The 13,543-nt window shown below is 35.6% G+C and overlaps 1 protein-coding gene across 2 annotated transcripts in view; it reads right to left on the bottom strand.

The window, feature by feature from the left end:
• Nucleotides 1–1,841: 1,841 nt before the first annotated feature.
• The window catches only part of nmo (nemo), an 89,784-nt gene continuing 78,082 nt past the window's right edge, over nt 1,842–13,543 (bottom strand). The window contains exons 4-9 of one of the 2 annotated variants that reach the window (XR_010437348.1): nt 9,885–9,940; nt 8,563–9,154; nt 8,270–8,471; nt 8,099–8,192; nt 7,090–7,547; nt 1,842–4,651 (exon numbers count right to left, since the gene is read on the bottom strand). Coding sequence is in view for 1 of the 2 variants with exons in the window: in XM_064692117.1 (XP_064548187.1) it covers nt 4,597–4,651; nt 8,099–8,192; nt 8,270–8,471; nt 8,563–9,154; nt 9,885–9,940 (999 nt within the window). In the remaining variant the exon portion in view is untranslated. The remainder of the gene's footprint in view (nt 4,652–7,089; nt 7,548–8,098; nt 8,193–8,269; nt 8,472–8,562; nt 9,155–9,884; nt 9,941–13,543) is intronic. The other variant, XM_064692117.1, reaches the window with a different exon arrangement.

The raw sequence follows: 13,543 nt of genomic DNA, 5'->3' as shown, positions 1-13,543 counted from the left end.
TTTTATATATCTTTCATTTTGTTTTTTGGGTTAAAAAACTGTGTCACAATTTCTACAAACAGCCTTTTGTTAAACATGTCAAACGTACATTTATGTATTTTGTATGCAATATTTAATTAGTTTTTTTTTTTTTTTGCTTTTTCTGTGTTTAAGTGTTTTACATTTTATAAACTTTTCTTTACATGTTTTTGTTTTTCTTTCTTTATAACCTGAGCGCAATTTTTTTTCTGTTAAGAAAACATTATCTTTACTTTTTAATGCTTGCCAAAAAGTTTGTTAGTTTTATTTATTTTATTTTTACTTACTGGCACAAATATTCGTGTTGTTCATAAATTTGGATTTGTATTTGCCTTCCAATTGAATATTTTTTATTAGTTATGAGAAATATTTAACAGCAGCCTCACGAACCGCTCAAAAATGCTTTATAATAAGTTGGTTTTTGCAAAGTTCCCTTTTTGCCAAAAGGAAATGTAGCAAAATGTTAATTACCTGTACTTGAATATATCTGACGAGTGTTGAAAGAGTTTTCTTTTCAGTTAATCTTGCATATATTGTCCATACATACACATATATTTGTATACATATATATATATATATATCTCGCATATAGTGCTTAGTTTGGTTTATTCTTGCGAAAAAAAATGCATATACGTATTTATAGCTATAAATTCTAATTGCAAATGCATTGGGTTTGCGGTTTACTAGATGGTACGGCACACGTGCACCCTACCCAAGCGGTAGGGTGTGCCACAAGAAAAGTGAAAAAATAAAAACAAGGAATAAAACAAAAGAGTTGCTTCGGTTCTTTTTTTATACAAACAGGTTTACACAATTTTTTTTTATTTTCACTCTGCAGCCATTATGAAAAAAAACGTTACGATAAACGTAGAGTCTCGTATATTAGGTAGTTTATACGTAGGTTCTACTGTATAATTAGCACATATAACTATGTAGTACTGCTCCACAATTGGCTTTAGATCAAATACTAATGCAGTTATGCAGTTGTTTATAGTTTTAACTTAACTTAGCTAACAATTACACATATGCGTTGCTCTCTTATTGAAACATAAGCGCCACAGAATTTATAGACAAACTGGCTTAAACACACATTAAACCTTAAGAATCCATTATAGTTACGTTTATATTTCGATTTTTTAAAGGATTTATGTTTGCGGTTGCGGGTTCTAATTCATCTTCATCTGCTTTTGATAGCAATTGAAAGTTGTGCAAAAATGTACATGTCCATCAGGATTCAGATTAGAATCTGATCTATTATATAAGTATAGTCATATTTGTTGTTGCTTTAACTAAAACAAAACTAGTTACGGCTTACGAGTTACTTGGATTACCATATATATACACATACGTATGTATATATATGCATGTATAAGTATTGGTGGGGTGTTAATGTTATGTACATGGTGCTTACATAAAGTCAAAACGAAATTAATGCACTACATTAAATATGCTTCTATGTATGTGTGTATGCATGTATGTATGGATGTATGTAAAATGTGCTTAGTATCTAATTTATGATGATAATTTTGCATTGTATTCGTTTTTCTTTATTTATATTATTATAGTTACAAATTACAATTAATAAACTAAAAGTATATATATTCAATGTGTATGTGTATGTGTGTGTGTGTGTGTGTGTTTTAGCCTTAGCATTCGAGTATGTGTGTGTGTGTGTGTGTGTGACCAAAGACTGTAGTCTATATATATATATATGTATATATAAGAAAAAATTGTTATTTATAAACAAAAGTAGCGGCTATGTGGGAAAATAGAAAAGGAAAATCGTCTTTTTTACGGCATCGGCCAGTTGCCAAAATTAACCGTTACATTTGTAGTTTTCACCCACGATTTCCTTTTCGCTTTTCATCATGTTTTTTTTTTCGTTTTGAGATCTCCGTGAAAGTTTGAATTCATATTTGTTTTCCATCAATTCTTTAATGTCGTCTTTAAGCGTACGCTAAATTAATGCATATATAAGTGTACTATATATGTGTGTGTATATATAAATATATAAATATATATATATATATGTATATATATATATATGTGTGTGATTAAAAACTACATACATAAGAAAGCAGCACAGTTAAGAGTCGAAGAAATTGGGTTTAGAAATTGAGCGTATTTTGTATGCACAGCACAGCGCCTACAATTTCGAGAATTTTAACTTTTTATCCAAAAGACTTTAAAAATTACGAATACACAACTACACATATGTAATGGATATATATGTATATGTACGTAGGTATATATATATATAAATATTATTTATATATAGTTGGCTACATTTTGAATACATAATTCAAGCATTCAAAATTTGCAATTCTTCAAACATTTGGCTTTCTACATTCCGCGTGTTATCCAACAACATTTCTGACATTTATATATATTGCATATAGGCGCGCTTGTCAACCATCTCTTTTGTAAGGAAATGAGAGAACTCAGTCTTAAACATACATACATTTAAATATATATATATATATATATATGGGGTCTAGAGATACTAACAGATCTATGCAGAACTGGCGTTCCTTTAGCTATAGCATTTAGTTGGCATGAGCATTTGTTGCTACTTAAAAAGAATACGAAAATTGGCTGGGTTTTTGAGAGGGGAAGAAGGGGGAGGGGAGCGGGGGGGGGGTGGGTAGTTGTGGGCTTAAAGAAGGAAATTAAACTATATTACAGTTAAACTAATTAAGAATATAAACTATCTTGAATTAGCCAGACGTTCAAATCCCGTTGCTAGACAGCCAAACGCACACACACACACGCACACACACACACACAGAGAGAGAGAGAGAGAGTGAGAGTCTGGCTAGTTCGCCTTATCGAGTGCTGCCTGTCGTACTGTGGCATGTGCTGTGTTTGTGTTGTTGTTGCTGCAACTTTTGAGCGCCTGTGCACATTCACTGGGGGGCAGTGTGTCGTCCACTTGTTGGTTTTGCTTTTAACTAACATTTGCAACTTATATAGTATATACATATATATATACATACACATATATACATACATACATATATATACATACATAGTTGAAATGCGTGCGCTACAAACTAAACATTTGCCTGCTGCAGCAAAACGTATTAATAATTAGCATTAACTTAAAAATAATCATAGGCGCATAATGTAAATTGTGTTTAACTAAGAATTAGTATTAGAATTATTACAAAAAATTAAATTGTTTAATTGCATAATTGTTAAAGTTAAACAATTAAATCAGTCCACGGTTAAAATATATATTATTAATGTTTTTCTCAACTAATTTCGAAAGTTTTGCGTGCTTTTGTTTTTGTTTTTTCATTTTTGTATTTTTCCTATATGACATACAGACACACAGATGTACATAAACAAACACACATTTAATTTATAAATACATACATATATATATTATGGTTATATATATAAATATATATATATATATATATGTGGGTATAGAACTGTGTGCGGCATTTATAGAGCCATTCTACATATAGTTAGAAACCAGTTTCAAAATTGAAGCGCAAATATATGAAATAAATTGTTGTGTTTTTTGTTTTTGTTAGTTTAGAAAATTGTAATTATTTATAGTTTAGTTTAGTTTTCTTTTCTCTTTTCTTTTTTTTGTTGTATGTTTTTGTTGTTGTTTTTAAGTGCTACACATAAGAGTTCTATAGTTTTAGCTATACACAGATAAAAAACGAATTAATTCAATGTGTCTGATTGTGAGGTAAATTTGGCAAACAAATTTGTTGTTGTCTGTCTGTGTGTGTGTTTAAATATAATATTATTTATATAACTTTTTGTTTATTACGACGTCTATGTGTGTATGTGTGTAGTTTTGTTTTAGACTAATTGCTAATTAATTTACATAGATTTTCAAAGCGCTTAAAATAAAAACATTTTTTAACTTGCTTTTAAGACCAAAAATTTGTTTGTTTTTTGTTTTGTTTTGTTTTGTTTTTCTACCAATTTTGTCAAGCACAACAAATTATTTTTGTTGCTCAAATTTGTGTTGTCTACGCTATTAATTTGTTTGCGTAATTTTTGTTGTTGTTTTTGTTAACAATAATTTTCTTCGAATTCGCTTGTTTTTGCTTTTGTGTTTTTTGTGCCGCTGCCTTAACAACAATTTCGCTTATTGTTGTTTTCTTAACTTTCTTTTCTTTTCGTTTTTTAGACTAGTTTCAGTTGAGTTACGTTACATTTTTGTATGTGTTTTAACTTTTAGCTTGCTTTCATTTAAGCCTATTTTTAGAGTTTTTCTTTTTGTTGTTTTAATTTTCTCTTAGTTGATTTCGGTGGTGGAATGCTTTAACTTTTAAACAAACAGCGCTTAAAAGTGTTTGGCGCCTTCAATTTAAACCTTGTTTCATTCATTCATTTGCTGTTGACGAGGGGGGGGGGGGGTGTGGAGGGGGTTGTTGTTTACAGCGGGGCGCTGCGCCAAAGCCCCTTGTCCGTGGCTTATATATATTATATGCCAGCCATTGTTGGTGTATTTGTGTGTGTGTTGTGTGTTGCTCAAGTGTTTGTTGTTGTTGTTGTTGTTGTTTGAGTGTTGCTTTTGATATTTTAGGCAGCAATCGCCTCATTTTGCCGTCATTCCCATTGATGCGGCGAAGGCGGCAGCTCCGAGGGATGCGCCACAGTTGAGCTGTTCGAAGAGTTGCAAGAAAATAACAAAAAATAATTAATTGCCTGTCATTTAACAATTTATACTTAACATTTAGATAGAGAGAGAGAAAGATATAGAGATATAGAGTGAGAGCGCGAAAGAGACGCACATGCAACAACTATTAACTAACATACAAAATAAGAGCTGTATTTAAGCCACAGTTAAAACGTGGTAAAAGCATTAAGCACAACAACCAAGTATAAATAAATAAAATATAAAACAAACAAATACAAACAAAAATGATGAAAATAAAAATATTAGCAAAATATGTTGAGAGCCCACAACAAAAAAAGGAAATCCATGAAAACTCAAGACAACAACGAATAGACAACAAACAAGACAAACTAAATAGAAAATATAATATTAGGAATTCTATGTTTTATTTGATTAATTCTGGACTTGAAGTGAAAGTTGTTCAAGCGGCATATTTATATATAAAACTACTTTCATTTTGACCATTGTCACTGCTGCTCAACTGCACTGAATTATATTTGTGATATATAGTATTATATATATCTGTATCTAAATCGGATTTTCAATTTGAATTTTGCTGTTTGTTGTTGCTGGCAGTGTTTAAGGGTTTAAGGCTATGTGGCTTTTATTTTGAATGTGGTTGCAAATGTTTGGCCAAATTCATGATATACAGAGCTTGATTCAGGGCCTAAAGGGGGCTTGGGCTGGTATTTGTATTTTTTTGGTGCTAAATTAGAATTAAATAATAGTTTCGGCGTGCCGAAGTTTGAATACCCTTGCAGTTTTATTATATATAGTATATATAGTTAATTTGAAGTAATTCACTTTAAAAAGAATTGTTTGAGGCAAAACAAAAGACATTTATATAAAAACTGAATTTTTAACACATATTTGCTGTGTTAGCTTAAATTATATAGCTTATCGTTCTGATTGATTTTGAATTATATGCATGCTATATTGCTAGAAAGCATCTGCACCAAGTTTGAACAACAAAGCCTGACTGGGAGATGAGTTTAGATAGATAGACTTGGCTTGGAATGCTCAGCGTGTTCTGCTAGTTAAACAAACGAGAAAGTAGGGATATCTCTGGCATGGCGAAGGTTGTAGACATTTCCCATTTGCAGCTATGTGGGAAGATTGAAGCTCGCAAATGCTGACTATGATGAAAATATCGTGAAAAACAGAATATTCTGCCATATAAGAACTACTGTTTGACTCATCGTTCCCATTGTAGCTATATGATATAGTGCTCCGATGTTGATAAGATTTTGCATTTATGAAGTTTGGTCAAGATATCTTGATAAAAAAGTTGTTCTACTGTTCGACCTATCGTTTCCAATAGCTATATGATATAGTGGTTCAATCTGTACAACAGAAAGTCGGACCTATAGAAATTTTCACGACGATAAAGTGAGAGACTAGTTCGCATAGAAAAAGACAGCCGGACGGACAGACAGATAGACAGACGGACTTGGCTATATCAACTTGGCTGTTGTTGCTGATCTAGAATATATATACTTTATGTAGATGTCGCCTTCTATGCGTTACACTTTTCATGACTGAATTAAAATATCCTCCAAGGGATATACAAAATAGATATGTGCATTTTGTTTGATCAACATTTTAAAATGCCAACCGCAAGGGTATTATGTTCATTTAAATACCGAAATATTATGAATTTATTGTTGTACATTTGTATGATAATGGATCTGTGTGTGTGTGTGTGTGTGCACATTTGCTACGTCAATGTAAATGGCAGAGCTGAATAGTGTATGTGAGTTTATTGAATAAAGTTGATATTTAATGCTGTACACAATATGCGAATAGATATGTTATATGAGTTGCAAAAATGGAAACATATAAATTGGCTAGGGGGGGGGGGGGGGGGTTGGGTGGAGGTAGAGATATGTATGTATATGCATGGGGTTTATATGATTATTGTTTCTTGCTTTGTTCGAAATGTCCATGAAAAGTGGTGCGTATTTGTTTCCTTTTTCGATATTTATGCATTTTAGATACTTTTTTTGTTCTTTTTTTTTTTTGCGGCCAATTGCTGTTTGCATTTGTTTTCAGATTTCGGCGACCAATTTCTGACATTTATAAACAATTTTGCAATACACACGAGTTAGGAGTTGCCATTTTTGGTTTGTTTTAAACATTTATGTACACAAATAACCCATTTAATTAATTAATGTAAGGAAAATAATGAGTTAAGTCATGTTTCAAACTTAAAATATTAAAAAAGTTTTTATACACATTTGCGATTAACAAACAGAAGGAGTAAAAAAAAACAAGTATACATATACACATATATATATGTTTATATGGTGAACATAGGTATTAAAATCATATATAAAATATATATAAAAAAAAATGGTAAATTATAGTTTTTTATTTTCTTAGCAAATGTATAGCAATAGTATGTAGTTGCTTAATCAACAGACCTAAAGATTCAAGATCGCGCGCACATGGGAGTTGCTGCTGCCGAGGCCCCACACAACTGCAGTGTGTATCGATATATATCGATTCGATTCGATTCGATTGCTTGGTATCTTTCTTGCTTTCTTTGCTCGCTTGCCTTTCTTTCTTGCTTTCTTTCTTTCTTTCTGGCGGCAGTTTTGTTTCTAGTTTTATTTTTGTGACTTCTGGCTTGATTCTTGATTCGTTCTGTTTTCTGTGTTGACTTGACTTTATTGGTTTATATATATATTTATCGGTTAATCGGTTAATCGGTTTATCGGTACGCGCCTAGTACTTGTACTTGGCCTTGGCCTGCGCAGCGGCAGCGGCGGCGGCAGCGGCGTCGCGGCGTAGCAGCGGCAGCAGCAGCAGCGACAGGAGGAGCAGCAGTGCAAGTTGTGGTAGTAGTGGTAGTAGTAGTAGATATTCTCATTCTCATTGGCTTAACAACGCAAATATAATAATTAAATTTAATAGAATTTATTTTATTCAATATTAATATCGTTGTTCAAATAACACACACAAAAAAACGATATAGGAAAAAAAAGAGAGAAACAAAAAATTAAAAAATTGTTTAAATATATATATTAATTTATATAAGAGATATCAACGTAGAGGAGATAGACAGAGAGAGAGAGAGAGAGTTAGAGATTGTTAGAAAGAGAGAGAGAGAGAGAGAGAGAGGTAAGCAGTTTGGGGCTGGACGGATTCGGACTTGAAGCGTTGACAAAACAAAAACTTTGCCGTCTTAAAGAGGAGACAGAATGTGCGTAAAAAAGTAAAGAGAAGAATTTTATTTTTCAACTGAACAGCATATTACGAATTTTTGGAACAACAACAAAAGAATAAATATAAAGAGAGTAAGAGATAGAGATAGTTTCGAAGAGTGTGGATTTGTGGTTGGGTTATGGATGGGGCGGACGAGGGCATAAAATTTAGTTTGTAGCTGTTACGCAACGTGCAACACGTGTTTTATGGTTGATTGCAACTCACCTGGCAAAGCTCTTAAAGGCCGCACTCTGCGGATTAATGCAAAGCGGTACACGGCCCGTTTGCAGCTGCTCGGCAATGAATTTATGCATTTCCTCTGGAAAATTGTATGTGAAAATAAATAGGGTTAAGTTTGCTGGGGAAGTTTTCGTTTAGTTTATGCATTCGACTTACCCTTCACCTGCTGCACGGAGGTGAGCTTGCGCTCCCATAAATCATCAAAGGGCTGCCCGGCGGATGGCTCAAAGTCCGCCGTATACTGACGCATACCAGCTGAGGTAGTGAAACAGCATTTGCACATGCACGAATGATAGCGCAGACGACCCTCATCCAGATACGGATGCGCCAGGGCATCTGTCACTGAAATGCGCTTGTCCTGTGTGTTCCGATGGAGGGGGAGAGGGGGAGACGGAAGGCGAGAGGGGTTAGAAAAGAAGATTGAGCGTCGCTTAAGTTGGCCCACTTACCGGATCAAAGACAAGCATCTGGCATAGCAAATGCACCGCCTCGTGCGTGGCATGTGAGCTGAGCGTATAGAGGACCGAGAAGGATGGCGGCTTTGGGGCACGCCTCAGCATGTGGGTGCGTGCACCCTCGCAGGCATGACGCATATCCTCCATGGTGGGTGTGCCCAGCAGCTCGGTGATTAGCTCCAGCTGCTGCACAGGATTCTGCGCCTGGAACAGTATACGCCGGCCAAGCAGCTCGCCAAAAATGCAGCCCACCGACCACACATCCACCGCCGACGAATAGTGGCGTGCACCCATGAGTATCTCCGGCGCCCGATAGTATTGTGTGACCACCTCCTGGGTCATGTGCTTGGCCTGGTCCGGCTCCTCGACGCGTGCCAGCCCAAAATCGCATATCTTGAGCACACAATTCGAGTTGACCAGCAAATTGCCCGGCTTGATATCGCGATGGAGTATCCGTGCCGAGTGCAAATACTTCAGGCCGCGCAATATCTGATAGAGAAACACCTTGATGTGATCGGCAGACAGATGCTGTGGCGACACTATGATCTTGTGCAGATCCGATTGCAGCAGCTCAGTTATCACATAGCTAAAGTACACTCGAGTTAAGGAAGTAATCAATATGAAGCACTTGGCAGATCCCAATGCAAAAAAATTCGCCTAAAAATTCATTGAATCGCATTTTGGACAGGGAAAGCTTGGATTTTGCAAAAAACTGTGAAACAAGTCTCAAATGATTTTACATGAAGATCTTAGGAAATTAATTTGAAGGCAAAATTTCACCCGGGGATCTTAGAAAATGAGTTTGTTGACGATCGAATGGTAAACAAAACGATTTCCTAAAAACATTTTTCGCCATTTTTCGTTGATTACCAACCAATTTGTCAGTTAGTCATGACAAACTGTTTTATATATGGATAGGGTATTATATATTTCTAAATAGTTAGGCAAACAAACACATTCGCCCATAAAACTCATCTCTTCTTAAATCAATCTTGTTATAATTGGCTTGCTTGTTATAATTGATATGCTGATCAGTAATAGAGATTAAAACATTGGATACAAAGATGTAATCTATACAAAAAAAGAAATTCACCTGCATTTTGGTGCTAATTCCATTAATATCATCCGTTTACCCAATACATCTACATAAATATCTATCCAAGTAAGGCTGCATAAAGGCGGAGCTCCTAAAGATCCGCAATTACCTAAGCTGAAACCCCGCAAGACAACTAAATTTGTAATTCCCACAACTTTGCAACTTTGCTGCATTAGTTGTCTTTTTTTTTTTCGTAGTTTTTCGTAGTAAAAAAGGATACATTTCCTGAAAGAAGTCCAAATGTGGTGGCTGTAAAATGTCCAAAGCTGACAGCACCTGCAATGGTATAAGGGCAAAACGTTGTTAAATTTCGTAAATAAATCTCGCACACAAGACACAAAGTAATAAAGACGAGTGTGTTTATTGGCTGTGGCATTAGCTGCATAAATCTTAAAACAATGCTGCAGCATTACACCTACAACAACAGCAGCAGCAGCAGCGGAGGCGGCAGCAACAGTAACAACAATGACGCCCATTTGAGAGCTGGCTTCATCTTGGTTAAGATCATAAATTATGCACTTCAATAAAATATAAATAAAAATCAAGCTCGCAGCGCATCAAATGCGCCATTTAGTTGCATGTTAAGTGTCGTTGCCAGGCACTAAAATGCCACAAAGTTCAGCAGCAGCAGCAGCAGCAGCAGCAACTTGCAACAACAACTTGCAACTTGCAACAACAACAACAGCAACGTTGACCCGTTGATGATGTTTAGCGGCAGATACAAAACACGCCACTGTCTGCGGAGCTGCTTCGGGGGAGTTGTCCGTTTGTCTGCAGCAGAAGGCAACGGCTTTATACATATATAAAAAAAAAAAGAAGCGAAAAAACAATAAATAAAAAACGGGACGAACCGGCAAGAACTTGATGGACAGCAGAACACAAAGGCAACATTCACAGCAACAACAACAACTACAACAACAACTACGTTGGACAAGCGTCGACAGTGCCAAAGCCCTGAGCTGCTGTCTCCTCCCCCACCCCTGTCCCGCAACCCCTCTGAAGCTACCTTTTTGTGCAGAGCCAAAGCCTGAGCTACCAGACAAGCGCTGATTTATTTTGCTTGCGGTCAAAATGATGAAGGAACTTCCCTCCACCAAAAGGCCAGTCAACGGCCACATTTGCCGCAATCCCCCAGCACAAATCTAACAAGGATGAGGCACAGCTGCGCGGGGGCTGTGTTGTGTGTTGCAAGCAAGGTTGCAACATGCTTTTGAATCGAAACGATGTGGTGCGTAGCCCGAACTTTTATTTGTTAGTTATTATGAACCGAATCTTAAGCCAAGTTAGTAAGCCGAATCCTCGAACAGAAACATTTCTTTTTTTTTTCTTTCATAAAGAAATCTGGAGAAAGACCTAGCAGCAAAATATTTAATAGATGCATATTATAATTATATAAAAAATATAATTAAAATTTAATAAAGTATAAAAATAAGTAGACATTGGAGTTTAATAATTTTAAGTACCAAAGTGTTCAGTTGAAATACAAATTGAAATTAAATTATTTTATTAAAAATTTAAAACCAAATAAATCAATGTTTAAATCAAAGTCCAGCTTTCAGCTATACAAAACGCACCTAAAGGCAGGAAGCTGGTTCGAATCGTAAGTCGAACTAGCAACTATTCACTTTTTTGGCTTTGCAGCCCTGGTTGCAACAGCCTGTGTGACACATGTGTGTGTGTTGCAACAAAGCTTGAAAATCAATTTTCAATATCAATCTGCAGACCCAAATTCGAGTAAATGGGGTACAGAGAAAATGCGAATGCGTGTGGCAACAAATATGTTGCACAACTCACACACACACACACACACACACAACCTTTATTGTTAGACCGTTTTTCTGGCCTGTCTTCCCCACTGCCTGGATTTGTCTGTCGGAAAAAAAAAGGCCACAACATTTTTGCGCACTTTTCGCAAAACAAAAAAAAAGCACACACAAAAAGTGCCGCCGCGCTGCTAAGCCGCCGATTTCGAGTTGGCTTTAAGTGGCAACAGTTTTCAGCTTTTTTTTTAACATTACTTTTTTTTTTTATTCATTTACAAAAGCTGCCTCTGAGTGTCGAGTCTTTGAGGATTTCGCAGCGTCTTTGGCTGCGTTTTTGCCTCAGTTCTCTTGTAATATTTTCAATGCTGTTCGCTGCGGTAATTTGGCGACTGCATTTGTTGCGCTTGCGGTTGCACATGCTGCAACAACAACAGCAACATCAGCAACAACAACAATAAGAAACAAGTAGCCATAAGGAAAAACAGTGGTAAGTGCAACCAAGCGAAGCTTAAAAACTTTAACTTTGACTTTAATCAGAGACATGACGTTTATGCTGGAAGTAATAATGATATCAATAGTAAATAACAGTACAAAAGATATTTACAAAATTGTGATATATAAGTACGATTTTATAACTCAAATGCCTTAATTTTTTTTAAAGAAATTTAATGTTTTTAATGTAATTTTAATAATTATTAGCTTATCTATATTTGTCTAGATTTTTACATTTGAAGTCTTAAAACAAACAGATTAAATAAAATAATTTGTTTTTACTTTAGTAACATTTTTTATTTGTAGCTAGGAAGCAAGCAAAAATAAAAAGGCTTCTGGAAAAATGCTGACAGCTAAATTATTATACTTCAAAGTTTTACAAGGAGCATAAATAAAGTATTTAAAAGGCTTTCAATTCTAGAGTTCTAAAAGGGATATTCCTGTAACTCATTTAAAACATTTTCAGTCTTTATTAGATATTTAAGATGTCCGAAAGTAAATTGTTTTTTAACTTGCTTTTTATGTTAAACTGGTAAATATAAAATAATCAAAGCTGCATGTTGGCCAAACAGAATATAATACAAAAGGGACTACCCCTATTACTCCATTCAACAAAAATAGTTCCGCGAGTCTTCTCTGGTAAGTAGCCCCCCTTTTGGTCAGTGCATAACAAAAACCTTCAAGTTAGTCAGTTGCTTTAGTTGCTTGCTGCTTGTTTCGCACATAATTTGTTGCAAGTTGCCGTTGTTGTTGCCGCTGCTGCTGCCCGTAGCAGCTACCTGGGCCCGCTGCACTGTTGGCCCCACACGTGCGTCGCTGCGCTGCGCTGCAGCTAATTAACATTTCGCTGTGGCAGGCAACGCAATCAGAAACCAAATTTATGCAGTTCAAAATTGCCAAGCTTTTGGCTGCTGTCCTTGAAGCTGCTTACAAAAGGTTTTTAGAGAAAATATCAAGAAACGTAAAAAAAAGGGGGAAAAAAAAATGTTGTTCTTAAGCGAAACTAGGCGTGTAATAATAATAAACACAAACAACAGAAGCAACAACAAGAACAACAGCAACTAACGAGCTGAGCAAACAACTTAGACAACAACTTTGCTGAGGTGCAACTACACAAGTTGCAAGTGGCAGCAGCTGTTGTGGCAAGCGACGAGGAGGCAAAAAAAAAAGAGCATACCTTGACCAAAGCTAACATAATCAGGAACAGCATCTTTTCTGACCCCGCCCCAACCCATGCACGCCCTTTGCGGGTCTTTAGATGATTTCAGTTGAATTTCAAGTGGCAACAACTCGAGTCAACTCGAGTCGTCTTTAAACAAAAGCAAAAGTGTTGCTGGCGACATTTTCAAAGCAAGCTAAAAATTCTAGCTAAATAATTGTTGCAGCCAGCTGCTGACAACATTTCCAGTTGTTGTTTCTTTGTTTTTTTTTGTTTTTCCTACTGACTAATTAAAAAGCCACAGATATTTGTAAGAGATTTTGTCAGCTGCTGCTTGTTGTTCTTGCTGAGACCTTGAAAATGGATCAGAGAGCCAGGTTGAAAATTGTATAATACCTTTTCCAGCTAAATAGAAAAAAATAAAGTGGAAAAACCTGGCAGCAGCTGCGACTTAGCGTGAGACTT

This window comes from Drosophila montana, unplaced genomic scaffold (genome assembly GCF_035044405.1).
Source record: "Drosophila montana isolate Dmon_TW-CO22-7 unplaced genomic scaffold, ASM3504440v1 contig_3526_1, whole genome shotgun sequence".
NCBI classification, from domain to species: Eukaryota; Metazoa; Arthropoda; class Insecta; order Diptera; family Drosophilidae; genus Drosophila; species Drosophila montana.
Note: the sequence above shows the minus strand (reverse complement) of the source record. Positions and strands in the feature narration are given on the sequence as shown.